This window comes from Stegodyphus dumicola, chromosome X1 (assembly GCF_044657685.1).
Source record: "Stegodyphus dumicola isolate Sdum_Otavi_A_Nest chromosome X1, ASM4465768v1".
Lineage (NCBI taxonomy): Eukaryota > Metazoa > Arthropoda > Arachnida > Araneae > Eresidae > Stegodyphus > Stegodyphus dumicola.
In genome coordinates, this window is record NC_140780.1 from 180,893,376 (window position 1) to 180,920,800 (window position 27,425).

At 33.0% G+C, this 27,425-nt stretch overlaps 1 protein-coding gene and 1 long non-coding RNA gene across 3 annotated transcripts in view; one reads left to right on the plus strand and one right to left on the minus strand.

Moving 5' to 3' along the window:
- The window catches only part of LOC118183200 (uncharacterized), a 46,986-nt gene extending 45,569 nt beyond the window's left edge, over nucleotides 1-1,417 (minus strand). The window contains exon 1 of the long non-coding RNA XR_004757199.2: nucleotides 1,280-1,417. This is a non-coding gene — a long non-coding RNA (uncharacterized LOC118183200). The remainder of the gene's footprint in view (nucleotides 1-1,279) is intronic.
- On the plus strand, nucleotides 1,390-27,207 carry LOC118183189 (uncharacterized). Of its 2 annotated transcripts, none has more exons than XM_035352660.2 (5): nucleotides 1,390-1,449; nucleotides 17,555-17,653; nucleotides 17,956-18,082; nucleotides 25,424-25,511; nucleotides 26,220-27,207. In XM_035352660.2, the coding sequence occupies exons 3-5, from the start codon at nucleotides 17,963-17,965 to the stop codon at nucleotides 27,113-27,115; spliced, it is 1,104 nt and encodes a 367-aa protein (XP_035208551.1). In that variant the 5' UTR covers nucleotides 1,390-1,449; nucleotides 17,555-17,653; nucleotides 17,956-17,962; the 3' UTR covers nucleotides 27,116-27,207. The 2 variants fall into 2 exon arrangements, with proteins under 2 accessions (XP_035208551.1, XP_035208541.1); XM_035352650.2 differs by lacking the exon at nucleotides 1,390-1,449 and adding an exon at nucleotides 16,664-16,919.
- The last annotated feature ends 218 nt before the right edge of the window (nucleotides 27,208-27,425 follow it).

A 27,425-nucleotide genomic window follows, 5' to 3' on the forward strand; every position in this document is an offset into this window, starting at 1 on the left:
CGAAACCGGGCCTATTGGTGCGGCAATGAACGTCGCTAACCACTATGCTGATCAGGGTGACAGCTTCTTACGCAAAGGAACAGCGGGAAAATGCACAATACAAGCACTTAAAACAATATATTTCTCTTCCTTTTTATTGTGTTTCTCTGTGAATTAGTGTCACACATGATTTAAGTATGCACTACAGTGCTAATCATTTGTATGCATGTCGAGGACTGCGCATGGTACACATTTCCAGCCTATTGGGTTCCTCCTTCCCAGTGTCACATTTTGGATGAATGAATTTTGCATTACCTCTGGTACACTCCTTCTTACTGACCAGCAATTTTCGATAGTCATTTTAGGTTTCCATTTTCCTTTATAACCTGTTTTCCAAGATAGTGGTTCGATTGTTTTAATCTCTGCCTTTCTGTTAGAAAATTTATCTATTTAAGTTGATGATGATTCCATTTATTTTAGATCTTTCTATTTTCACTGTACACATACCTTAATGGTAAAACTCACCGTATTTGTCATTTCAAGCCCTTGCATTATCTGAGAAACAAATCAAGACTGGAGTCAAGTGTTAGAACATTTGCGGGAAAAAATTAGAACGAATGGAATAGGGCTTACAGATGATGTTCCATGTAAACCGCGCGATGAGTGGCCGCAGGTTATTGTAAACTTTACTTTTACTTTCCGCTCACACCGTGCAAAACGTTTAGCATAACCCAAACAGTATACGTAGAATATTTCTGCTCTAGGCAGCTGTGCTGCATTTCTACTAGAGCTATAACAAAAGTTAGATGGAGCATTTAGATAATAGATATGCTGATTCATATCAAAAGAGGCTATAGAAGTGATAAAGAAAAAGGTGCTCCATGATATTTTTAAATTATGAAAACTATCATTTTTGATTTACAGAACTTATTGTTTCCTTTCCTCTCGTAAAATAAGAAAGCTTCAAATATGCCTTGGGTACCTTAGGATAAAAACTTTTCATTAGGTTCTTTACAAAACATTAAACAAGAGGGAGATCTGACCGAAAGAAAAAAAAAAGAGATATTTTTAACTCACGAAACGAGACAGTCTCGAGAGTAAAATCCACCAAGCAATTCTTTGCTCCTCTCTCTCTCCCTTTTTTTTTTTTTTTTTTTTTTTTTTTTTTTTTTTTTTGTCTCCACTCTTCGTCACAGTAGCCGATCTACCGCAACAAATATCACTGTTAAGTACGGAAACTCCTGAAAAGAGGGAGAGAAGGGAAGGCAAGCTATAGTTGCGTTTCAGAGTTTCCGCTTACCTTGGGAGCTTCCGTTTTGCTCTTCGTCTTTCACTCCAGGTTCTGCGCTTGAGCTAGAACTCGTGCATCTGCATCCGTTCGAAATAAAAATCCATTTTCTGGGAACCCGTAACTCTAGAATTTTATGGCTTGGCTTCAGCTTTTGAAGCAGATTCCAGATCTGAAAACAGGTGAGGTATATATGCTTTCTTAAAATTTCAGTAAAATTAAATAATTTGAGTGACCTGAAACAGCAGAATTTTAAAGACATTGTTATTTATTTATTTAAGAATCTTTTATGGTTCGCTCTCAACTTTCGTTTGAAATCTTTAAGTGTTAGTACCTCTTCAGGCATGGAAAATATCCCTTAGTCAAATGTCATATCAAAGTTAGCTATTAGTAGAGCTAACCAGCATCTACTACTTAATTGGCCCACCAGCGGCCGAGCGGTAACGTCACTGAACACTGGTAGTTCAGTCCGAGGTTCGAATCCCGCGAACGGGCTGGCTGCATGGGTGTTTTCGTGGTTTTCCCCATGTGTAACGTGTATACGAGCCAGTTTCCCTTAGAAAGTCCTCCACGAAGGCATCCCTTCCCTTAGGCAGATAGCCCTATTGTGCTTTGCCATAATTAAATAAACCAAACCAAACCTTAAAAAGTCCTCCATGAAGGCATCCCTCCCTTAAGGCAGATAGCCCTCGAGTGCTTTGCCGTAATCTAATAAACCAAACCAAACCAACTACTACTTAATCATGAGAATTTCATGGTACTAAAAATTTGCTTCAGTATATTTACTGCTCTCCGAAATTTAGATGTAAATACATACTTAATGCTCTCGTGTTCTGTACTATATATAATACATACTCTCTATATATTCTACGTATTCTGTATGCACAAATGAGCTTCCAAGAAATTAAGGCAAAAGACTTTGAGAAGGCAGAAGCCTCTTAGTCGGAAACGCAACGGAATATGGCTTCTACATTTAAACCACCAGCGAACAAACGTTTGCCACAGGTTGACTGCCTAAGCACTGGAGCACTGGTAGTTCACCGAACGTTTTGCCTTGGTGGTGGAGAGGACTATCTGCGTGAAGTTTTCGTGGTCTTCCCTCGTGCAACCAGCCCTTTCTACGGCCGAGAGCAGTGACTAAGTGCAATGCATTTCTCTTAGAATGTTCTCCTATAAAGCTTTCTTCCCAGTAGGAATATTTGCCATAATTAACAAATCCATACCTTGTGAGTGGATATTCATCAGCACTCTAAGTAGTGTATTTCAGCAGACAGGTATTATGTCTTGGAATTTATTCGATCCTAGCCCTGCTATAAAATTCTGTCTCCAGTTTTGCTCTGTTGAAACCAAAAGAAATGTTTTAGAATGACCTTGAACACATCAAACGTATGATTTGCTGAACCAATGGAACCTATAATTGTCTTTCTGCTATATTTATATCAACTTAAAGTTCTTTTCTTTTATATCATTGTACGAAGTAAAGGAAGTATTGTATTAAAAATTTTTTTGGGGTGTCATAGTTCAACAGAAATATTAATTTTGACAGTTCCTGAATCCATTTGGACGATTTGTTTTGTAACGGCGGTACGTACGGGCAGACTAAAGGACTGTTTTTTCCCAAACGGATTGTAAAAGGCGTTTGAAGTGGATTCAAAAAGGATTTTTTCGAGCCATCTGTACTTACGTACGTGTGTGTATATACTTACTTTGCATGGCTTAAAAACAATTAACCGTAGAAAGTTCAAATTTTGTATGGGACTACTATACCATCTAGTTGTGCATATCCCTTTTTTATTGCAATCGGCAGAACCAAACGTATGTAACCCACCCCTTTACCCGGCTTAAAAATCCTTACCCAGCGTTTACTTTCGCAATCGTTGGTCCTAGTCATATACATCTGATTACAAAAGTGTTTTAAATGACGAAAATAGTTATGCTTGGCAATCTCAAGTCATTAAAAAATTTAGTTTTTGACAAATAACGAATCTAATTTTGAATGCCGTCTCCTGGTTCTTATATTTATATTTTGGAAAAAATTATACCTGTTGCGAAAAAGTAAAATTATAAGAAGTTTGAATTCCGTATGACAAAAATTCACCGGGAAATTTAATTTCAAAATTTTTTAATTTTTGATATCATTTTCAACTTACTTTGAAAGATCGATTAATTAAGTTAGAAAAATTCGAGGAAATAAGTTTAAATGAAGTGCAGCAGAAAATGTGTATAATTTAATAGGCCGTACAAGGAAATCATGTGGTGTCCACATCAGATTTTTTGTTTTTTTAATACCGACGCCATCACTATTCTCTCCTCTGACACTCCAGAACCGAATGCAAGGGGGAAAAAAATAGGTTTCTAATTCTTCCAGAATATCCAATATTGAGCTCAAAGCATCAAATCTAGGCCTTGGTTTTACTCATATATCAGTACATCATATAAGCAGTACATCATATAGTCCAACATCTCTTCTGAGTAGGCTCTGGCAACCATTGTTCCATGGAATGTGGACACGACAACAACAAAAATTGTTCATGTTATTTATTATTGTTTATGTTATTTATTATTGCTATGATAAAAGTAATTTTGGTTTCTGTTATCCTGCAAAGCACTTTTAAGTTAATTAAAGTTCTTTCTCCTATTACTATATGTGACTGCTTGTACCATATGCGTGCTTATATGATGTACTGATATATGATTTACTTAGTGTTAGCAGTGGAATTACCAAGGCGAGTCACTAATTTATAGCCCTATGTGTTTCGCTTTTGCTGTTTAAATTAAAACTTTGTAAATTTTTTAAAATTTTTATAAATATTCAGAAATTTTTCCTCCGACAAAATTTCGTTGATATTCAAAACTTTATTTTCCACTAAACGGCATACCCAGAATTACCTTCGCGGGCCATTGTTGATTCAAAAAGAATAGTCTCGTTATCTCGTGTTTCATCTGACTTTCAATTCCTCACTGTAGAGCATTTCAGCTTAATTCGTTCATAACGACTGTTCGTTCAAATATATTTCCCCCTCCTTTCTGCATGCCTTCGTGGTGTAACGGTAGCACAGTCGGCGCGTATTCAAAAGGTCCAGATTCCGGGGAGGGCATTCCTCATTTTCCATGTCCCCTGCTTCAAAATCCTAATGACTCTGCAGTGGCGCCCGAAATGGAGGAGTGGATGACGATTCTTCACCACCATGATTTGGCGATTGGGTCACTTAATCCCAAATCGCCCTTTAAAAGGGGGGGGGGAGTATATAAGGTATTTTCTCTCTCCTTTCTGCATGCCATGTGGTGTAACGGTAACACACTCGGCGCGTATTCGAAAGGTCCAGGTTCGAGTACTGGCCAGGGCATTGCTCATTTTTCATGTACTCCTGCTTCAAAAATACCTAATGACTCTACAAACATTCGTTAATCTTTAAATTTTTGCGGGTGCTTCATGTTTGCATAATCTTCTCATCCGAGAAAATTTACATTATGTGAATCAAAGAAAAGCTAGGAAAGCGTTTGACTTAACTGTTAAAAAAATTTAATACTATTCCCACTAGGATGGAGATACTTCATCTTTTATCTCTTTAAAGCACTGCCAGTTGCGTGCAAATGAATTTGTGCTAGAATCACAAACTGCATTTTTGCTTCCCATTTTAGGAAGAATGATATAATTTTCTCATTTAAACCATGAACATGTAGTGGCTTCGGGGCAAAGATTTAAAAAAGCTCCATCATGAAGAAATGAAGCATCCCATTTTGCATTAAAAAAATCGTGTATAAAAATTATGTTTCAAAGAATTAAGTAGTTCCCTTTAAAATTATTCTGAAATCTTCACAATTTTTTTTTTCAATGCATATTTGTGTTTTGAAAAGCTTTAATAGCAGCTGCAACACTATGAATTTCAACTGCTACTTGTTAATAATTCATTTGTATCTCTGATGCTTGTTAATTACTTTTTGAATTTCAAAATTAACTTTCGTGACAAAGCAATTCACTTAGCTGAGCATCTTCCGCAGCTATGTTATCCTCGCCATTGTTTCATCGTGGCGAGCTGCAACAGTCTCCTTTCGGGGCCTTTGAGAAGAAAACATTCTAAAATGGTGTGTGTGTAAAGAGAGACTTACTTTATCATTTCTTATACAAAGTTACATTGCATGAATTGAAGTTATTTAAAATTCACATCCTTATCAACAAAGTAAAAAAAAAAAAAAAAAAAAAAACGTCTTTTAAACCGAATTTTAAGTTAGGGGAACTCTAGTTTAGGGAATTTAAATTAGTGAACAGAATTTTAAATAAAGGGAAAATTTAAGAAATGGTTCATGTACTGAATAGACACTCGTTAAATTTAAATTGTTCGTACTTTTTCGTAAAAGCTCTTAAGATCTCGATCAGTTAAGAAGGCCGCCAGGGGCCGCGCTGAGCACTGGTAGTTCAGATAGGGGCTCGAATCCCAGTGAACGGTCTGGCTGCATGGGCGTTTTTATTGTTTTCTTCATGTGAAAAGTGTATGAGAGCCAGTTTTCCTTAGAAAGCCCTCAACGAAGGCATCCCCCCCTTAGGCAGATAGCCCTCTAATGCTTTGCTATATTAAACAAAATAAATAAATAAAAAGATAAAAATCTGAAAGGTTTCAGATTTTGAGTTACGTCCGAAGGGCGTTTTTTTTTTTTTTTTTAACATTTTGTCTGTTACCTCTATTTATTAAATATCAGGTTCTTCGCATTTAAACCATAAAAATTCAGTTCAAGAGCAATATCAGAAAATAGTTTTAAATTGAGCATACGGGGCAGTATCACGCGAGGGAGATTAAAATGTTTTTTCCCTACAACGTTGAAATTGCTCGCTTTGAAATCCTTGAGTTTGTTAATCAAAAATTCGTTAAAGATTTACAAAATATGAAATCGATAATAAAACAAATTCCAAATTTAAAATTTGGGCTTCCACATGCCCATATTCGCAGTAGGATTAAGTCATTCAAAATCCGATGGCTCTATGTACCGTTGTTTTATTACAATGCGAGAAATATGCATACATTTATGCAGATTTTTCATTATTTAATTTCTTCAAATATAAAGCAGGATTCTAACATTTGGTGGCAACAGTTTGAAAAGTGAAACGGACATTTATATTGAACCAACACAACAGTCCTTCAGGGACAAAGCCCCTTTGGACTAATAAAATGAAATAAATTTGAAAGCTTTCAGATTTTACATTACGCCCAAAGGGACATTTTTTAACATTTTGTGTGTTACCTTTATTTATGAAATGTTCTTTGCAGCCACATTATTTAAGGCGACCATCTCCTCGGAAGACTAAAACAGTTTGGAGCCATGGACTATCGATCATCTCAGTTAAATATCAATACAAATGTAACATGCTGGGAGCACATAAAAACAATTTTAAATTCATACTAGCAAAAAGTTAATTGCATAGAATGTGTAGAAAATATTTTACAGGGCGTGCAAAAATGTCTTTTCATAGAATAATTGCCAACAGCTGACGAAATTTTTAAAGAAGCGCCTTTCATAATAGTGTCATTAAAAAATTCCCCTAGTTGAAATTAAGGTGGTTCTAATTTATAATTCAATGGCAAGAACAGTTTACAAAAGACGAAGTTTCGAACAACAGCAGCTGTTGGGTTTGGTATAATCGTTTATGTTTCTACCAATAAGGCAGCTTCATGTAGCCCCCACATGTGGCTCTTTCCCGCTTGACTTGTTACGTTGGAATGTTTGTGGAAACGAGGGCCCCCTGCGGCCATTTGCGGCCCTCCGTAGCTTCATCTTTCTCTAGAGCAGGGGTGATAAAACTTCATACCTGTAATAACAGTCGCATGTTAATATTGAAAAATATTCAAAAGCCACATCTAGATATTTATACTCTCTTAAAGTAGTACAATAGTTTATAAACAGAACAAAAACGTTTCAATAAAGGAATAAGGATTTCTATTCTTAATTAATGTGCTTAATTGTTAACAAAATAAATCATTTTTGTTACTCAGCATTCGAGAAATATTTCCATTAATCTTTTCTTCGCCGTATTTGAAATCCTCCTCCCCCCAATTAGATTGCAAAAGCAAACTTTATTTATTATCCCAAAGGGCTATTAATTTCGTTTTCGCATTTTGCGTTGATTCATTATAAATGTCGATTCACTTTTCAAATTGTTGCCGCTAAATATTATCGCTCTGTGTTATATTTAAAGAAATTAAATATTGATGAATCTGCATAAACGTATATATTGAATTTTATGGTCATGGTATTGAATAAATAAAGGTAACACACAAAATGTTAAAAAAAGTCCTTTTGGGCCTAATCTAAAATCTGAAAACTTTCAGATTTTTTTAGAAATTTTTATTTGTTTATTTATTTTTTATTATCTACGATTTTCCTCACTTGATTGCAATTACCTGCTGGTTTTAATAGTTAAATAGAAAAAGTGCTAGCAAAATAGAAAAAGTGAAATAGGAAAAGGACTAGAAACGTTTACAATAACACAACAAATTATTATATGGCATTAGGGATGTATGGTTAATTTTACTCTCTGGAAAGAATGAAGACGATTGCGACAGAACAGATTTCGCTGTGTGGAAATCGCAATTGAAATACGAAAATTATTTTAAACAAACAGCGTACTAGAAATCTTGAATTTTTTTTTTTTAATTAAATAAAAAAATATCTGAAAGCCTTCAGATATTACATTACGCCCAAAGGAGCGTTCTTTTAACGTTTTGTGTCCTACCTTTATCATTAAATATCATGTTCTTCGCACTTAAACCACAAAATTCAATTCAACAGCAATATCGCAAAATAATTTTAAAATGAGCATATCTTTAGAATTTCCGATACACAGTCTCGCGCGCTGGAAATATTTTTTCCCTCGTTGAGTTTTTTAAATCAAAAATTCGTTAAAGTGTTACAAAATATGAAATCGATAATAAAACAAATTTGAAATTCCAAATTTGGGCTTCCAGATGCCCATATTCGGTGGAAGATTACGTTATTCAAAGTCTGATGGCTTTAGGTACTGTTGTTTCATCACACTGCGAGAAACATATATGCATTTACGCAGGTTCTTCATTATTTAATTTCTTTAAATATAAGACAGCGCTCTAATATTTGGTGGCAACAATATGAAACGTGAACCAACGTTTATAGTGAAACAACGCAAAATGTCAAAACGAAATTAATAGCTCTTCTGGGCTAACGTCCTTTGGGTTAAAAAAATAGGTTCAGTATTTCATATTCAACTAACGTCAGGACCAATATACGAATATCACACTTAGCTTTAAAGTAATTCATTATTTCATTAGATACAATTTGAAGCACCGTAATTTGTTTCACCTATTGAAAATTACAATTTCCATTGTTTGGTGCGTAAATATGAGCCATTTTTCCTGAAGAAGTCTTCTATGAAGGCATCTCTGTTTTTAGGCACTTATACGCCGTTTGGTAGCTTTCAGGTAAGTCGTTCTTTCATATTCTTAATGATTGCGCTTTTAATTCGGCAATTGTTCTAAAGATAGCACAGCTAAGGTGTAAAATCTCAGCAACGGAATTAATAATCTTATGTTTTTTGTCCTGAAAATTTTCACAAGTCGCATATTTTGATATTGGTTTGAAATTATAAAATGCGTGATGCAGTTTTAAAAGTTAATTGAATGATTTCTAAAATTTGACATAGCTCGATATTATCTACTTCAATTATACAGAGTACATATAAACACACAAATGTATAATATTACAAAAATAAAGCTACTGCTTGTTATAACGCAAGCCTCGTTCAAAGTGCCAACAAGCCGCGTAGTTTGGATCCTTATTAGAGAGCTCTAAAGTAATGACGTCAGAATTTTTTTCAAAATTAAATAGCGGGAATAAACATGTTTGGTTAAATACCAATCTCAATGAGATGGGATATCTATATTTTCGACATTTTTGCATTTTCTCTAATTAAAGACCATATTACTTTAAAGCAGGGTTTCTTAAACTTTTTCCAATCGCGACCCCCTTTTATCACTGAAATTTTTTCGCAACCCCCAGGACCCCATAATATTTACAAAACTTTTGTAGGACCTCATAAGTATTGCGCAAATCCGATACACGCATGAGTGGAACTGTCAGTTTTTTCGCTTGTACTGTAATATAATATACTGTTGCTGTTTTAGGTCATTAACTTTAATTTATAATTCAAAGGCATAGAACAGTGTGAAAATTTTAAATAAGTAATAGACGAAATGGCAGCGTTTCTTTGTCTGTATTGTCTTATTTTTATCTATTTTCAGATACACTTTATAAAAATATTTGGTAATTGTAAAATTTTTATAATAAGTTAAAGAAATATCAAAAGTGCTAAAAGTTTTTTCGACCCCCTGCTGCAGGTCAGACAGTTTAAGAAACCCTGCTTTAAAGGGTGTAGTTTTCTGGCTTGAAAGTTTGATAATTACTTTGCGATTTAGACAGTTATAGCTTTGCTTCTACAAAATCTGGAGTTTGCCATTACAATAATCCTTGTTTGCATCTGCCTTCCATTTTTTCTTTCCCACTTCATTCAATATCCAAATATCACTTTTTGAGGAAAAGAACATTGGCCTTCAGTAAATTTGTAATATACATATATATATATATATATATATATATATATTACAAAATAGCGTAACATATATACATGCATATAGAATGTAATAATACTTTAATAACTAAGGTTAATAAAAACTAAATTTTTTAAAATACAAATTTTGCAATTCTATAGAAAAATAATTATGAACAAATGCGGCAATAATTAAAAGGATGCTAATTTAAAATAAGAGTTTAAATTATTTAATTTTCCAAAAAAACTTAAGAAATTAATAAATGCTAAACGATATTGGAAATGGTAAAAAATATAATAGTCTAATTTAAAATCATTAAAAAAAATAAGACTAGAAAAAATGGAATGATAAGCTAAAGAGCTAAAAATTCGGAACAGAGTATGATTGTACTATTTATTTTCTTTGCGATAGGATGAATAGAATTAAAACAATTGCCAAATTCCAGTATCAGAGAAATCCCAAAATACGTTTCTGAAAGTCATAAAATGGCCAACAAAATAAACGAAGCTGGTAATTAAAAATTCGTAGAGAGTTCGTAGTCAATTCATTAGTGTACAGTTTTACTATTACCTACATTTAACGTAAGTAAAGTCGTAGTTAACAACGCTTTTTATGGATTTCGTTCAGCAGAGTACCGAAGTGATTAATTTAACTTGTATTTGTAAATAAGATCCAAGAGATTACTATTCGTAAAAAAAAGAATTTTAATGCATGGTAGGTGTTTGTTCTGAAAAGAAATTACAAGTGAAACATGTTGTAGATACGTTGATTAATAACTCTCGAAATGTATAGTTCTTAAAATTGTATAATTAGCTCTAAATTTCGTCTGATTTTTTTGGATATTAATCAAAAAATGGTTAAATAAAAAAGTAGGTAATAATTTCAAACATTTCGGTTAACGAAGAAAACATATGCTTAAATTGGTATCGGTTTGAAAACATATATACGAATACACTGAATTTAGTACCTTACTTTTTTCTGTAACTGAATCAAAATTTCACTCAGAATATGTATCATGATTTTTAAAACAGAAAAACATAAAAATAGCCTAAACCAGAATCTAAATGCTTGCTTTTGCATTGTGAGCTATTTCTGTGGTTATTTGACTTCCAATAGGAAAGAGAATCCAGAGGAAACATTTTTTTAAATTTTCTCTCTTTATAAATCTTTCTTTTAAATGCAAAAAAAGACTGGATTTTAAGTCTCTTCCCTCATCCATAATATCCAAGGATCCCCATAGTTTTCCATTTGTTAACGTAATTTATGACATTTCACACCTCTTCAAATCATTCAGGATAATTTGTAATAAGTATCCTTTAAATTCTGCTCTAGGAGCTTGGTTTAAAATGTATAAGCTTATATTTTACATAAGGCTCGGCAAAATTTATAGTTTATTGAAAAAACCAAGCCGTCAGATAACTGCTACTTTATTATTCCTATTGTTAAACAGTAATTACAGGAACGCCATGTGTGTTTCAATATGTTCTCTGTAGAAGGTAGACATATAGGGTAGTCAAAATAAAATGGGTTGGAATGTTCTTTTTGCGGTCTAGTATGTTCTCATGAAATTCCGAAAACAATTTTTTTGGCTATCCTGTATTCCTTCGTTGAACTACATATTCCTTCCAAGAATGCTGGAACCTATCCGTTCTTTGCTGTGACATACCGCTGAAGATACTGTTGATGGCAATTCTCATGAGGTCTTTCGGTTACTATATTATGACAGAACGTGTTCAAAATATTTATTGCTTGATGTACTCCGATAAGAAAATACCGGAGCATGTTAGATCGAATGATCGGGGCGGGCTAGAGATGTCACCATAATTTTTAAAACATTCGAAGATAACTATGGACTTAATATGAAAAAACACTTTAATTGCAAATATTTACAAAATTTAGCAGCAATGTATTTACAAAAACGATAGAGCTTATTTTCAAAACCTAAAAACTTAAACAGAGTTGAGTTATAGCTGGTATTACTCAAACAATAATGAATTAATAACTCTTGCAAAAAAGTCTGAATACTTTGGCTGAGCGTCCGGTCATTCTGTGTTGCTGGAATTATCCACATTCAGCATCAGTAACTGCCTCAGCAATATCTCTGGCGATACGTTACAACAAGTAATGGATAACTTCTAGGACTGTTTGGAAGAACGTGCAGTGAAGCCATATTTAACAGAGGACATATTCAAACAGTGGCTGATAAATAGCATTCCTCTAACTACTATTTGACCTAGGAAATGATAAATAAAAAGCAGTTGTTCCCTAGTTTTGTTAGTACTCTCTGAGTTTTTCGCAACTTATGCAACTCTAAATAAACTGAAAGGGAAACCTTACAAAAAAGGGTGGTGTGTAATTGTTCTTTAAATATCATTAAAGGAAAAATTAATTGAATTCTTAGATTATTTCTAGAAATACTTTATGCAGTTTGCATTCGTAATATTTGCTGCACTGAAAACAAATATTGGTGCAGCGAAAGAGAGGGGGCTCCATATAAAGTTTTACTCCAGGCCAATTTTAATAGATTAATTCATGCGTATGAGATGTTTAGATAATAATAACTTCAGAGTCATTAGTTGAAACGTTTCGCTTAATCTCGTTTCAGTTAGATATTTTTTTGTATTTAGTACGATTTCTTTTTTTTTTTTTAATAATCAATACATTAAAATTGTATGTAATAAAACTGTATTATTTAAAATGTGAGAACCTGATGATTTTCAGTAATCATCAAGCAGGGCTTTGAATTGAAAGAAAGTAAAATGTTTTCCACCGTTTATTGCCCAGTTTAGACAGGAGTCTGGGCCCGTTAACAGTTTAAGTACTCATAAAATCGACTACTTCTCAATTCTTCTCTTAAAAGATCAATAAGGGAAGAAGCTAGCAATTATGATAGGTAATTAATTATCTCTGTTCTTGGTAGAGGACAAAGAAAATTGGGGCGTAATTTGGGCGGAATGGCTGCTGGACAAAATGCGTGGCAAAGATCTTCTTGTCCCGACAAGAAACATCTGGTAGAGGGAAAAGAAAGTGAAATAGTTTTCAAATCTCTTAACAAGCAGTTTTACAGTTTCTTCTTCTGAAATGTATGAGTAGTATGAAATATGCTTAATATGAATTTGATATCTTAATATTAGCATAGCATTTTTACATCAGACTGGGAAATGAAGTCTGTGTTATTTGATTACAGCAAAGTACACTAACACCCAACGGCAAGGATGCCTTTGTGAAGAATTTTTAAGGAAAATATTTACATCACCAATAGGAAAAACCGCGAAAATATCCATGCAAAAGCCCTTCGCCAGCGCTCCAAGGGGAGTCCTACCAATTACTCCCCTAGGCGAGCGGTTCTTTCGTGTACCCTTTAATAAAACTCTATTCAGAACCTACGGCTTCCCTAGCTCTCTCCAATAATTTTGCAATATATCTTACAATGCTAATATTTTAATACCATAAAATAAATAATTTGCAATGAATAAAGTCAAAAAATTATGCTTTTTTTTTTTTTTTTTTTTTTTTCAGAGCATGATAACGTTGAGAGTGCTTTAAAGAAATCTTCAGTAAAAAGATTTGCAATCCACCTGCCTTTCTCATTTCATGTTAGGGCATCTTATGTTTAAAGGAACCTTGGAGGCATTTTAAGTGGGTTATTATTGTCTCTTTGACTTCGTGTATCACTCAAAGTTCATTTTTCTGGCAAAAATTTATAGTGTCCCGAATATTTATTTCCTTTCCTTTTCGTTCTTTTTTCTGTACATGATTCCAAAAAATTTAGCTTGCTGAACATAGAATCAGATTAGTTAGACTCTCTAAAGACAGTTATGAATCTGTTCTGCATTACCTAAAATAAAACTGTTCAGTACACTAAACTGCATTTGTTAATTTTGAAAAAAATATCGGATAGTTATGTAAGTATTTGTAGCTACGCATTAATAAGAAATTTCAAGCTTAAACTAGAGGTTTCAAAAGCACACTTAGTGCAGATGCTAATTCCGAATTATTATCCACAAGTAGTATATGTTCTCTGCAAAAATCTACTTTTTTAAGTATTTATTCATTCTTATGTAAACAAAGCTTTAAATTAAATAACTTTAAAAGAACATCAGCAAACTCCACTGTCAAACTTGTTTCAGTATCACTATTTAAAGGAACAGTAACATAACTCTTTTGATAATTCTCTTAACTCAGACCATGAACAACCATTCACGCCAGTCGCGTGCCGGTTGCTAACTCTTCTTCTGCTGCCTACATGCGGTCAAGTCGTAAATTTACAACCCCTTTTTTCACGGGGGAAGGTGAAAATGAGAGGATAATCCTGCTCGGGGTCGTTTAAACATCTAACTTCTTTGCATTCAATTTTATATAGAGGAAAATGCAAACTAAATTCTTCTTGGCCAAGAATAATTCCCTTGGCGAACTTCTTAATATATGGCAACCAATTTTCCTTTTCCTTCCATTATGCCGGAGCGGAAAAGAAGGCACCTCGTTCCTATCTTTTTACATTGTGCATGAGCGGAAAAAAAGTCACATCGTTTCTACTTCCAAATAATTTTAGCAAAGTGCTTAAGCCACATATGGTGTTTTATCGCTTTCAACCAATATGCTAAATTTCAAAACGCGCCAATATATAAATTCACGTATATCTTCAGAAATTTTGAATAAAAAAATTGTAGTTTTTTGCAGGTATGCTTAGAAATACGTCTTTTTTAAGATGATGGTAAAAATTTTATAGATTATAATTTAAAATGCTTTTTGAAAAAATTATAAAAATTATTTAAAAATACAAATTTTAAAAATAAATCATAAAAATGGGTGAATTTTATATGGAATGAACCTGAATTTCGAAATGTGAAAGGAAGAATCAAATATGCTTAATAAAAAAAGAGAAATTAATAAATATATACCAAACTCAATTAACATTGAGGAGCTAAAATTTTCAGAGTTAATTTTTTAAAATCTACGCGTGTGGTTTTTACAAAACTTAGCGGTTTGGCAAAATTTGAGTCGTAGAATCGAGATATGGAAAAAAATTGGCATGCCATGTCAGAAAAAGTCCGATTTTGTGTCAAAATACCTATATTAGAACGATGCTATTTATGAATTTAATACATATCCTAAGTAGCGCTTTCAAGACATGAAAAACGCAAGTTGAATTTCGTCAATCGGCCCAGTAGAACAGGAGATATAGAACTGTCCCCCCTTTTTTTTATTAGTCCAAAAAGGCTTTGTCCCTGAAGGACTATTGTTTTCGTTTTGCGATTTCACGTTGAATCACTGTAAAAGTCCGTTCCACTTTTCAAACTGTTGCCACCAAATGTTAGAGTCCTGCATTATATTTGAAGAAATTAAATAATGAAAAATCTGCATAAATGTATGTATATTTTTCGCATTGTGATAAAACAACGGTACATAGAACCATCGAATTTTGAATGACGTAATCCTCCTACGAATATGGGCATGTGGAAGACCAAATTTGAAATTTGTTTTATTATCGATTTCATATTTTGTAAAACTTTAACAAATTTTTGATTAACAAACTCAAGGATTTCAAAGCGAGCAATGGCAACACTCTAACGGGGGGGGGACCTTTTTATCTCCAGCGCGAGGAGCTGTGTATCGGAAATTCTAAAGATATGCTCATTTTAAAATTATTTTGCGATACTCCGTAACAAAACGCCTTGGTTCTTGATCAGACCGTGGAAAGGGTTCCCGGCCAAACCCTTTTCCCCGAGTTCATAATGTCCATTAGTAATAAGCTAGTAACATAAGATTAAAGTCCGGAAAAAAAAGGTCTCCACAAAAAAAAATTCGAAGGGAATCGAGTAATATGACTACACATAGCTTATTACATTGCTTTTGAACGGCCTGTAACAGTTACATCGGAAATAGTCGAAGTGCTTTTCCTTTTGTCTAATACCAAGTTTAAATTTTTTGAAAATTTTGCTTTTTATTCAGCATTTAAATAAATAAAAGTTAGGCTCTTGGTGGGCTGAGAAATAATTAATAATGTATTTTATTGCATCACATTAGACATATTTTTCCTTGCTTACCATAAAAGACTAGTTTTAGATTGCTATTCTGTGGAACGTGGATACGAGCCACTGTCTCTTAAAAATTCCTCCACGAAGGAATCTCTCCCTTAGCTTTGCTTTAATTCAGATCATTCTTCCTGTTATTCGTAGTTATTCCGGTGTGTACATTACAAGTCCTACCAAAGTATGTAAGCCTGTATTTTTTAACTAATGAAATTCTTCATATTTTTTTACGAATTTTGAAATAATGGTATGAGTAATGAATTTTGGAATAATGATATTTTAAAGTATACTGAGATTTTTTTAAAGATATAGCTAATTTTTTATTCATATTTATAAGCTCTTCCCCCCCCCCCAAAAGTAAACCTCGTAACTGAGACTAGCTATACATTTTTAGTGGATTATATTCATCATTTCCTTGCACGAAACAAGGTACTCTCAGGTACATTTTGTAACCGTCAGTTAAAGGAGTTACTGTTCGTTAAATTACGTACAGAAAACTTTCTTCTTCATTTTCACCTTCCAGATGCATTAGCTATTTTATTAAGTTTTTAAATCTTACGCTTTATTTATTCGTTCCCCTCCCTCTCGAGTAAGCAATAAAGACTTGTGATTGATATTTAAATTTGAGGCATTGTGTTTCGTCCATGCAGCTGGCAACCCCTTAAAAGAAGGGGGAAGGAAGGCTCCCTTTTTTTTATCTCGGCTGTAGGCGCCGGTTTCTTGGCGGTTTTACTTTTTGGAGTAACCCTACGAGACTATGTTTCGCGCAAGGACTATCGGCAGGACGTTCGCTCACCCACTGCATAAAAAGAACGAACTGAAGCGTTACATGTTCCTTTCATGCTTCACGCTCTCTGCCCTGCTTCCGCTCAACCTCGTCGTGCAGCTGTTGTGCCGCTGATCTTCATATCAGCTATCGCTCATTGTTCTCATATGCTTTCCAAGTTTGCCCGTGGTTGTATACCGAATTTAAAAGCTCTTCATGTTGTCAGAATTGGATTACAAGTTAAGTGAGGATTAGTTTTGGACTTGTTCATAAATAGAACGGTGAGTTTTCTGCACTGAATATTTGTTTTATCTTAATATGCCACTTTTAAGCGTTTTAAATAACATTTCATTATTAGATGAGAAACAAAATTGCTGAATTGTTAACTTAACAACATTTTTTAAATTCAGATTTATTCAGATCGCAACTACGCGTCTGCGATCGAACTCTTCGTAAAACGTGTATAGGTTTGTCTGACAGCATCTAATTACTGAAACCAAAAAATGATTGTTTTTCATTTTATAAATACATGACTTTAATTGGAACTCAAAGAAACCAATACAAAAACAGTTTCTTCCAAAACATTGAATTTGCATCTGTACATTTTTTAAAAATATTTATAGCGGTTTTTGGAAATATTTCAGTTTTTGTCTTTTACCAAGAAATTAAAATTACATTTGATTTTTTGGCTTGATTTTAATCACTTAATGCATGCAAAATAATTTTATTTAAATTTTAATGCATGGTGCAAGTTGAGTAATATCATTAAACATGCATTTTGAAAGTGTGCCGTTATTGCTACCATTTGCAGTTTATTTGTGTCAGTAATGCACATCGTATATTTAACATTCACTGAGTAAATTCATAATGTTTCTTAAAATATCTTAAAATTCTGATGATCTGTAAATTTTTTTAGAAATACCTTGGAGAAACTGATGTTGCACTTTACATTGCTGCAGTCATTTATGATCCTGTTCGCATAGAAAATATTTGGATATCACTCAGAATTTTTAAGGTAATTATGTTATGCATAACCTTTGTCATACATCGTATGTAATTATAAATGACTATTTTTTATCTATAAGCAGTATATTTCTCACTTTTAGATTTTGTTTCAGAGCATATTTTAATTACAAAAATCTGCTAATATCATCATTTAAGTATATATTGCATGAAAAGGAATTGTTAGTGTAGTTAGTTTTTGAATAGTAAATGGGGTTTTCATACTGATTGTTGGTAAGCTTTGTACATTAATTTTCCATTATTATGTCAAAAATAATTTGACATCTTTCTAAATACTCATAATTCTCGTTTCAGATTCAACATGACAGCTCAGATACAAAACACTCCTTCCCGGCATCTTGCTTTCATTTCTTTAGCTTTGGGTTTTCTAGTTATTTGGACTGCAGTTCTTGCTGGTGTTTTGGTGTCTCGTACTTTAAAGGTAAGCAGTGTATTAGTTTGGCTATTGAATATTACATGTAAAAATGTGAAAATGAGTAAATATTTTGTATTAAACTTTCTGTTCTGTTATAATGTATAGTGGTAAGTTATTGGAAAGTTTAACTAAACATAATTTCATGGAAAAAGGAGGAAAGTTGTTTAGTGAATGTTGGTATATTCATGAGTGTTAAGCATTTCTTTGGTAAATGCTTTTAAGTTTATGACTTTTGATTTGTTTCTCTTTTATTCTATTATCTTGAAATGCTGTCTAAAAATACTGTGGAATTTTTCCAGTGTCTTAGCAATAGAAAGCAGGATTCTTAGCAATAGAAAAAAAACCATTTGTATTAAAAATTTTTTAAGACAGGGTCAGTGCTAGGCTTTTTCACCTGGTGCAACTTTAAAGCTTCTAAATTTTGATATATGATGCTTTCCTATATTCTAAAAATTTTGCTCTCACTTCTAAATTCTATTACCTGGTACAGTTGTACCAATTCAGGTGCTAGCCCTATCTGAAAATGAAGCAGGTTCAGAAAGGAATATTCTCCTCGGACAAACCATGTTTGTGGAAATGATAAAGTAGGATATCCCAGAAAAGAGGCTATTTGTTTACATTTTATTCAAGATTAATTCTGAATTCTTTCAAGAAAGTAAATATTCCAATAATTTACAAAATTTAAAGCAGCTTTGTGTTAACATAATTTGGCACAAGGTGGAAATACATTTTGGTTTTAAAAAGACCGATTGCTTTATAAACCAAATGAGTTATTCAGAAATAAAATTAAGAAGCACTAAAAAAGGGACAAATACATGTTCTTAAAAAATGGGCAAGTCCTGGAAAATGAATTTTTCTAAGAAAAGGTATGTGTACAAATATTTAAATGAGATCCTGCTGTCAAGAAACTGAAATGGCTGTTTTATACTCAGTTGAAAACAAATCAATTTAATTTTTTTTTAATTAGTTCAACAGGATTTCAGTCTTAAATGTTTTGAATTAAATAGTGTGTTGGGGAGTATACATGTAATGAAATCATAAAGGTTTCATATTTCAAGAAAGCCTTCCCTCCTCCCCAAAATATATCTTTAAAACTATATTTGTCTCTGGTTTTACTAAATGTATTTTGAATGAAACTGATACTTTTTATTAAGAATGAAAAAAAAAAAAAAATATCACACGCTCTAAGTAGTCTTTTTAGGAATGAGTTATTTTGTTGTTTGACTTCTGAATTAGTCATTTTAGGGATTAATTATTGAAAAATTTTATGCAGTGTGGACTGCATACTTTTGGTTTTGGTACATTTTACATTTTTAAAGCACTGATAGCTGTGTAAATAAAATTATCATTTGCATGTAGCATGTCTTAGTACAGTATTGCAGTATTTAAATGATTTAATGTATATCTGAGGATATTCAGTTATAATAAGGTAAATATTTAGTTTGGGATTATAAAGTTAAGCATATGGCAAGTGTTTCAGTCAAAGGCTGCATTCTGATAGGCTTGTAGTAGTCTTTCCACTGAAATGGCCTGACATCTCCATTAACTGTAACTGTGTGGGGTGTCAAAAATCATTGCTGTGTACAGTGTTGATATTGCTTATTAGTAGTACAAAACTTTTTAAAATTTGTTAAGAATTGTTATAGTTTTGTGTATTAAATAACAGGAAGTTATTGCACACTGCTGTTAAATTGCTGAGTGAATATAAAACTTTAAAATCTTGTTGTAGTTAGGCAGCATAAAAATTTCTTTTTCTAACATTTTTATTAATAAAAATTATTTTGTGGATTTGTAACTTTTGTGGATAAATTTTGTGGATTTGTAATTTTGCCATGGCGATTGTGTTTGAGTTGAAGTATTCCATTCTTAACGCTTTTGCACCAGTTTCGGTAACATTAAACAATGAGCAAAATAATCCTTCAAACTATCTGTAGATTTCATTACATTTAATTCAATGCAAGTATATTAAAAACATATAATTAGTTTCACATCATTTTTATGAGAAAAAAGTCATGAATAGTGGAACTGCAATTATTATGCAAAAGTTTATTCATGAGTTGTTTATATTCACAATGCTTTTGGAAATTATTTGAGTGATGTTGTATGCTTCATAATCTTAACATTTAGAGGACATCTCTTATCTCAGCATTTGTAGGAAATTCACTGAATTCATCATCTTCTTCAGAAAGCTTATCACATGATGCTCTTGGATTTATTTTTGAAAGTGACAGATGGATATCAGTACTGCAGCTTGAACTTTTTCATCAGGATCCATCAAAATGTTATGTTCCTTAGTCATGTTAATCAGGAATGCAATTTTTTTCTTAAACTTCCTCTATTTCATCATTTGTATTTCAAAGCTGCCATGCTTAGAACAGTTCTTTATTGTCTTTTGGTTCCAAGATATATCCCTCAACTTTGGTGCATTAAAGTTAGTTTTCCTTATTAATTCATTTGGACTCAATACTCTAGCTATCTCTGAACTACTCATCTCGCAGTGATAATTCATTGCACATGGCATTTTTTATCACTCTTAATAATCCTGTAATAACAAGGTTTAATTATGGCATGGTATTTGCTGGTAAATAAAGAACTCCACTTCATTATCCATAGTCATCTACATTATGCACTGTGCTATTATGTTATGTCAGTAAGAGCTTTCCAGTATATTATCCCATTTTAAAAGCTTTCATTAGCATTTACTGATATATCAGCCACACCTATGAATTACACATACAGTCCATTGATAAGCGCTTTCTTCTTTAAAATGCTGAAGACTTTTTCCGTCTTTTTTGCTATGTTATCTCGCACATACTGATGCAGTGTAAAATGGTCTCACAATCTTTTGATACTTTACATGTTTTTGAACTTTCAGTTTTAAATAAATATAATATTGAAGCAATATGATGTAATATAGATGTGCTTCATTTGCATTATAATAGCTTAAATATTTTCAGGGTAATATTTTACTGATAATTTAGGGCATTAATTAAAAAACAATGTTATGTTTAAATAATAGGTTGTTTAGGGCATTAATTAATAAACAGTGTTAATAAGAATATTGGGTACTCTTCTGTTATTGGGACCAAATTCAGAAATGAATGCATGTATGTGTTCATATTATCCATGTAGTATATATGTGCATACACACACATTTCTGAATCCAGTCTCAATAACAGAATAGTACCCAGAATTGTCCTTGGTTGACTTTAACCAAAACCAAGCAGTCTGCCGACTTAATTCTTCACCAGATGACTTTTCTCTTTCATTGGCAATTTCTATACACAATTTTAACTTTACTTTATGACATCACTTCAGTTAAAAAAAATATTTCAGAATAATTTGATCATATCAACTGAATAGTTTATCATAATGAATGATGTATTTTCCGTTTTTTCATATATGAGCAGGCAATTTGATAATGGTATCTGATTGATAACAATAACTACTATAACATAAAGCAATGCGTATTATATTAGTAATTCTTAATTAATTTTCTGGTATCAAAGAGCAGTAATTATAACATTCAAAACGTGTTGTAAATATTTAGCGTTAGGTTATTTAATTACGGCAAAGCCTCGAAGGCTATCTGCCTAAGGGGAGAGATGCCTTCGTGGAGGACTTTCTAAGAGAAACTGGCTCTTATACATGTTACACGTGGGGTGTAAATATTTAGCAGTTTTCTAAAGTCATCAATTAAAAATTCAACAAATTTTATTTTATGCTTTCTGCATATATATTTTTCATAAAGAATTGACATTCATAAAATGGCTAAAAAAATTAGTGTATTTCTTATTTTATTTTCATTTACTGAAGTATGCTTTGCACTTATGTGACATTAGCTAGGTATAAGATATGTATATGAAGTATCAATAAATATTTTGCTGAATAGTGAAAGCATTTGCTGTATAATTTTTCCTTGTTTTCATTAAAAGTTCGTAATTTAGATTTGAATTTATAACTGCAGGTAAGATGGATTAGATGACTTGATTATGGCAAAGCATATCATGGCTACCTATGTTATTGGGATGGATGCCTTTGAATATGAGAAGCAGCAAAAAGAAATAAGTAAAAAATAATAATAAGGGAAGAAATAATTAAATAATAAAATGGGAAAAATAAATAGAAAGCATTTTTAAATTAATGATAATTAACTAATCTATCCTAAAAAGAGAATTATATTGAAAACAAATGGAATGTGTCTAAATTAATGATAAGGCATGGTACATTGAGGTTAAAATAAAAGAATCAAGAATAATTGTTCTTTTTTCCTGAAGAAAAATGACCTGTATCCGATTGCCTTCATAATCGATAGTTTTATTTAAAATTTATGCCAAACTAGGGTTGATTTTATTGCCTAATTTTAAATGTACTTAGTAATATAAAAAAAAAGAATAATTAAACTTATATTTGTTGGATAGAAGTAAATAACATAAGGATCAAAAGGGACTTCAGAGTATTTTTTTCGCTAATAAGTTACACAAATCAACTTAGTGGTCTTAGGCCAAAATTCATATTTAGAAAAAGCTTTATGTATCATGAGTTAAAAAAAAAATCTCAAATAGCCAGTACTTAGCCCCTTATTTCTATCTACACTGGTGTGCAAAAATTAAGGACAAAGTCGAAAAATTAGCATATCAGCTGAACAAAGAGGCAGAGCGGACAGAAAGACCAATCAGGAGATTAAGTAAGGTGATGTACGGTAGCACATGCGCAGATGTGCAGGTAGACGTAATGGGGGAGTGTCTGAGTAGTATAAAGCATGTTGTCGGTGTAAGATCAGTATTTTTGGCAAAGAGATTGCATGCCGTATAACAGTTAAAATCATACCGAGTTGCTGCCTTAGCGAGAAATGGCGAATAATCAATCTGTTAAACGACATCTGGATGCTTTTACCCGAGGTTGAATCATTGGGAAGTTGGAGGAAGGCCGCAGTGTGGCTGCAGAGTTCGGAATTGCTCACAGCATCGTTTCACGACTTTGGAGACAATTTCAAACTACAGGAACGGCTATCCGGGGGTTTAGTAGTGGTCGTCCACGAGGAACCACACCCGCAGATGACCGGTATATTGCCTTACAGGTCAGAAGAAACAGGCGGCAGACAACAGGAAAAATCGCTAGACACATGACACAGGCGACTGGACGACTGATATCGCGTTTTACCGTGGCCAGAAGACTGCACGGTGGTAGTCTGTTTGCACGACGCCCTGTACGGTGTGTACCTCTAACGCCTGCCCATCGGAGAAGGCGTTTTCTGTGGTGCCGGGAACACCGGCATTGGAGAGACAATGAATGGGGACGAGTACTCTTTACAGGTGAGAGCAGATTCAGTCTGAGTAGCGATTCTCATCGCATACTCATCTGGAGAGAGCGGGGAAGCCACAATCATCCCTCGAACATCATTGAAAGGGACAGGTATGGAGGTGGCGGTGTTCTCGTTTGGGGAGGCATCATGCTTGGTAGTCGTACAGACCTTCACATCTTCGACGCAGGTTCAGTCAACGGGACCCCTTATTGTAATGAGATTCTTCTTCCATATGTGCGTCTTTTTAGAGGCGCTATGGGTCCGCAGTTCCTTCTCATGGACGGCAATGCACCATGTCATCGCACAGTAGCTTCCGAACAGCTCTAAGAGAGTGAGGATATTGAACTTATGGATTGGCCGGCACGATCTCCGGATCTCAATCCCATCGAGCATGTATGGGATTTTCTAGGCAGACGCTTGGCAGCTCGTACCTTATCACCAGTAACGATTCCGGAGCTTCGATTTGCGCTGCAAGACGAATGGGCAGCAATGCCTCAACAACTCATTGACACCCTCATTCTCAGCATGGGCAGACGCTGTGAAACCTGCCTAGCAGTCTGGGGAGATCATATCCCCTATTAATGACCGGATGTTTCTTGCTGGACACCCATCACAGGGATGTTTCGGCCTTCAGTCGCATTGCGCTCCATGCTACTTTTTCAATAAGGCTTCCTTGTATCCCTCTGATTTCTCTTTTAGTAAGTGTTGCTTACATTACTCATGTCCTTACGTATTGGGGATCTTACGGTATTAAATGTGTTGATTTGGAAAGCTTTTGTACAAAGTTATATTGAAAAAACCGTCTCGTCCTTAATTTTTGCACACCAGTGTATGCCTAACAAAGCCTGGATCTAGGGTAAGCAACCCCAATAACATCCTTTCTTCAAATCCATGTTTGTTCCATGTTTTTAGAAACATGGTAAATGTTTGTTAGCAGCACAATATATCCTGTCTAGCAGCACAATATATCTAAGTCTTAGACCCTGGTGTACTTTTTTTTATCAAGGTTCAAGGGCATGGCTCCTTGGAGACTTGCCTTGAATTCTGCAAGAAAAAAATAATTTTACTTGTAAATACTTTTTGTGTGTGTGTGAAAGCCATACATGATATGTTTTAGATGTCTGCATAGAATAAGTATCTTATTATGAAAAATGTGCTATAATGGTAATGAAAAAATTTTATGCAGTATAATGCATATATATGTATTTTCATTTAAACAATCATATTTTCATAAGTAATAATTAGTCATTTATTTATGAAATTTTTGAGACTGCTGAGTTGTTTTGTTTATAATTTATTAATAATACTGATTTTTTTATGTAATTTTTTTCACCATTACATTTCAGCAGGTTTTGTTGTAGCAGTTTGGTAATTATTTTTTAGTGGAAAAGGCTATCCCACTTTTAATTGGTTTATAACTACAATCCTGAAAGGAGTTAAATTCCCATCTTGTGAAGATAAGAACTGTAATTGAGTCTAAGTAACAAATCTGAAGCAAAGTTTCAATGAAAATATTGATATTTTGTGTTTTTCTCGTGATATGCGAGACCCTTAAAAATAAACTAGGAAAGAAAGAGAGGGAAAGCATCATGAATATTTTACTCTGAATGTCCAGGTATTCACTTAAATTTACTATTAATTGTCGAAGAAAGAAAGTGAATCTTAGTTGAAAACTACTTTAGTTGTTCAGAAGTCAAACAACAAAAATCAGCGTATATTTTCAAAATTTTCACAGGACTAGTTTCGATGGTTTTACCGAACCACTATCCTAAGCTGAGGATAAAAATTTTGAAAATATGCACTGATTTTTGTTGTTTGACTTCTGAATTGGTATTTGTTCGGCGTGTTATTGTGTCTTAATTACTTTAGTTGTATTAAAGAATGACTTGTTAACACAAATTTTCCTTAAATTAGAAACTGATTAGGAAATTTATTATTAGTCATTTTGTTATGCCGGTTGAGGAGTCGAAATTATAAAAATTTTTATATATGGCAGTAAATAGATTTTTGTTGCAGACTATAATTTGCATATTGTTTTCCAGGATGAAGCTTGTGCGAAAGAAACGACTAGAGTTTTCCATTCTCATGAAGATGTTGGCAAAATAATATTTGCTCTTGGACATGAATTAGGTAATTCATATTTTCTTTGTTTTTCTCTATTACAATTTATCAAGTATTAGATAGAGATTTTAAATCATGCATAAAATTCTGAAGAATTAATAATTCACTGTTCTTGGAATGTTAAGATTTCATGTTATAACTATGGCTTTCTAAAATTATCATATGTACTAGAATTAGATGTGAACTTATTCTTCTAGCAAGTGGATGGATAAAATATAAATAGGAAATCTAAATATTTTTTATCATGCAGATTATCTTCTACATTGTTAAATTTCTCTTGTTCATTTATACAGTAAACATTGCATTAAGTTAAACTGTTGTAAGCTGAATTTCTTTTGTTTTGAAAACATGTGTTTAAATTTAAGAAAATAAAGTAGATTTTGAACTAACAAAAACAAGATATGCATTTTCTTTATAAGTTGCTTGTATGTGTTGAATGTTTTTGGTTCATCTCTGATCTTGCTCGGAAATCAGTTGTGTATTAACTTTCATTAATATTTTATATTTATCATTTATATTGAATTGTTTATTCTAAAATCATTATATCAGCTAAAATTCAGACCAGCGTTATATGTGGTTTAGTATTTTAGATTAATTTATTATTTTGCAAATTTTCCAATGTCTTATTAAGGTAAGCTCTTGATATGTATATGTTAGCATAAGTTTTTAAATGTTAGTATGCTCCCATTAATTGAAATTTTGTTTTTAATTACATAGTTTCAACTGTGGACTGGATGTTATCAACCACAAACAAATCTGATGTGGACAATATCATTGTGACTTGGAAAATTACGAACAGTGTGATGAGCAAGATAAAAGAAGACAGCGTGGATCGCTGGGTAGCCAGTATAATTTCAATGTTGGATACGCTGCAGGAGAGATTAACTATTTTCAGAGAGTCTATTTCTGATTCAAAGTCTAATCCTTTATCTACAGTTAAATTTTATCTGGATTTATGCGACTGGATTTTACAAAGATGTTTCTTACTAGATTATACAGGACAGCATCTACCTGTACCTAATTTACCATATACTTTATTTGTAAGAGGTATGGCACAAAGATTTGGTGAGCTTGCTCTTGGCACAATATATGTGAAATCTGACATTCCTATTAATAAATCTGAGTTTTTTAAATTAAGAACTGGCAGTGAAGAACTAATGGAGGCTTCTTTCCACTTTACTCCACGGGCTCGTACAAAATGGATGGAACTTCAGGAGCAAGAGCCTGGAGTTCAGAAGGTGATGACAGCAGTTGTTGAAGACATTCTTTCTGGTAGTTCTTTAAAAGGACAAAAAGAATTGGCTAATAATTATTTAGATTGTGTGAAAGAACAAATAGCAATGTTACTTCTTACTAAAGAAGTATTAAATGCATCTCTGTCATCTTGGGTTGAAAGACTATCCCAGCGATCTCATAATACACTTGCTTTTCACATGTCTATTGCCATAGTTGCTGTTGTGGCTGTTATATTGTGCTTAGTAGTTACAAGCTGTTCTTGCAGTTACTTAAGTAAAGGACAACCTGATGTTGAAAAACATAATAGTCAAATGCCTTATAGTGTATTAGAAAAATCTGTTCTGTCATCAAATATGAAACCTCAATGCTATATGTAGAATTTTGTACATAGAAATTCCTTGTAGTATAACATTATTTATTATATTTGTATAAATGTATGTAGATTTTAAATAAAGTGCTTTTATATTTATCAAGTTATTTTTAATAGAAAATATGATAAAGGATATAAATATTATATTAAACTCGAAACATTACAAAGTCCATTCATAGTATATTTAATATGCATTAAGTTGTTGCATATGTGATTCTGCATACATTGTTGATTCTAATTTTATCTTGCATAGTTTTATGGTTAAATATATGAATCGGTACTTTTCCATTTCACCGGCGCAAATCTCATCAAGCAGA

Coding starts and splice junctions, on each gene's coding strand:
- LOC118183189 (XM_035352660.2), top strand. CDS start 17,963: ATGACAGCTCAGATACAAAACACTCCTTCCCGGCATCTTGCTTTCATT. Junction 18,083..25,423: donor TGGTGTCTCGTACTTTAAAG/GTAAGCAGTGTA, acceptor ATTGTTTTCCAG/GATGAAGCTTGTGCGAAAGA. Junction 25,512..26,219: donor TGCTCTTGGACATGAATTAG/GTAATTCATATT, acceptor TTAATTACATAG/TTTCAACTGTGGACTGGATG.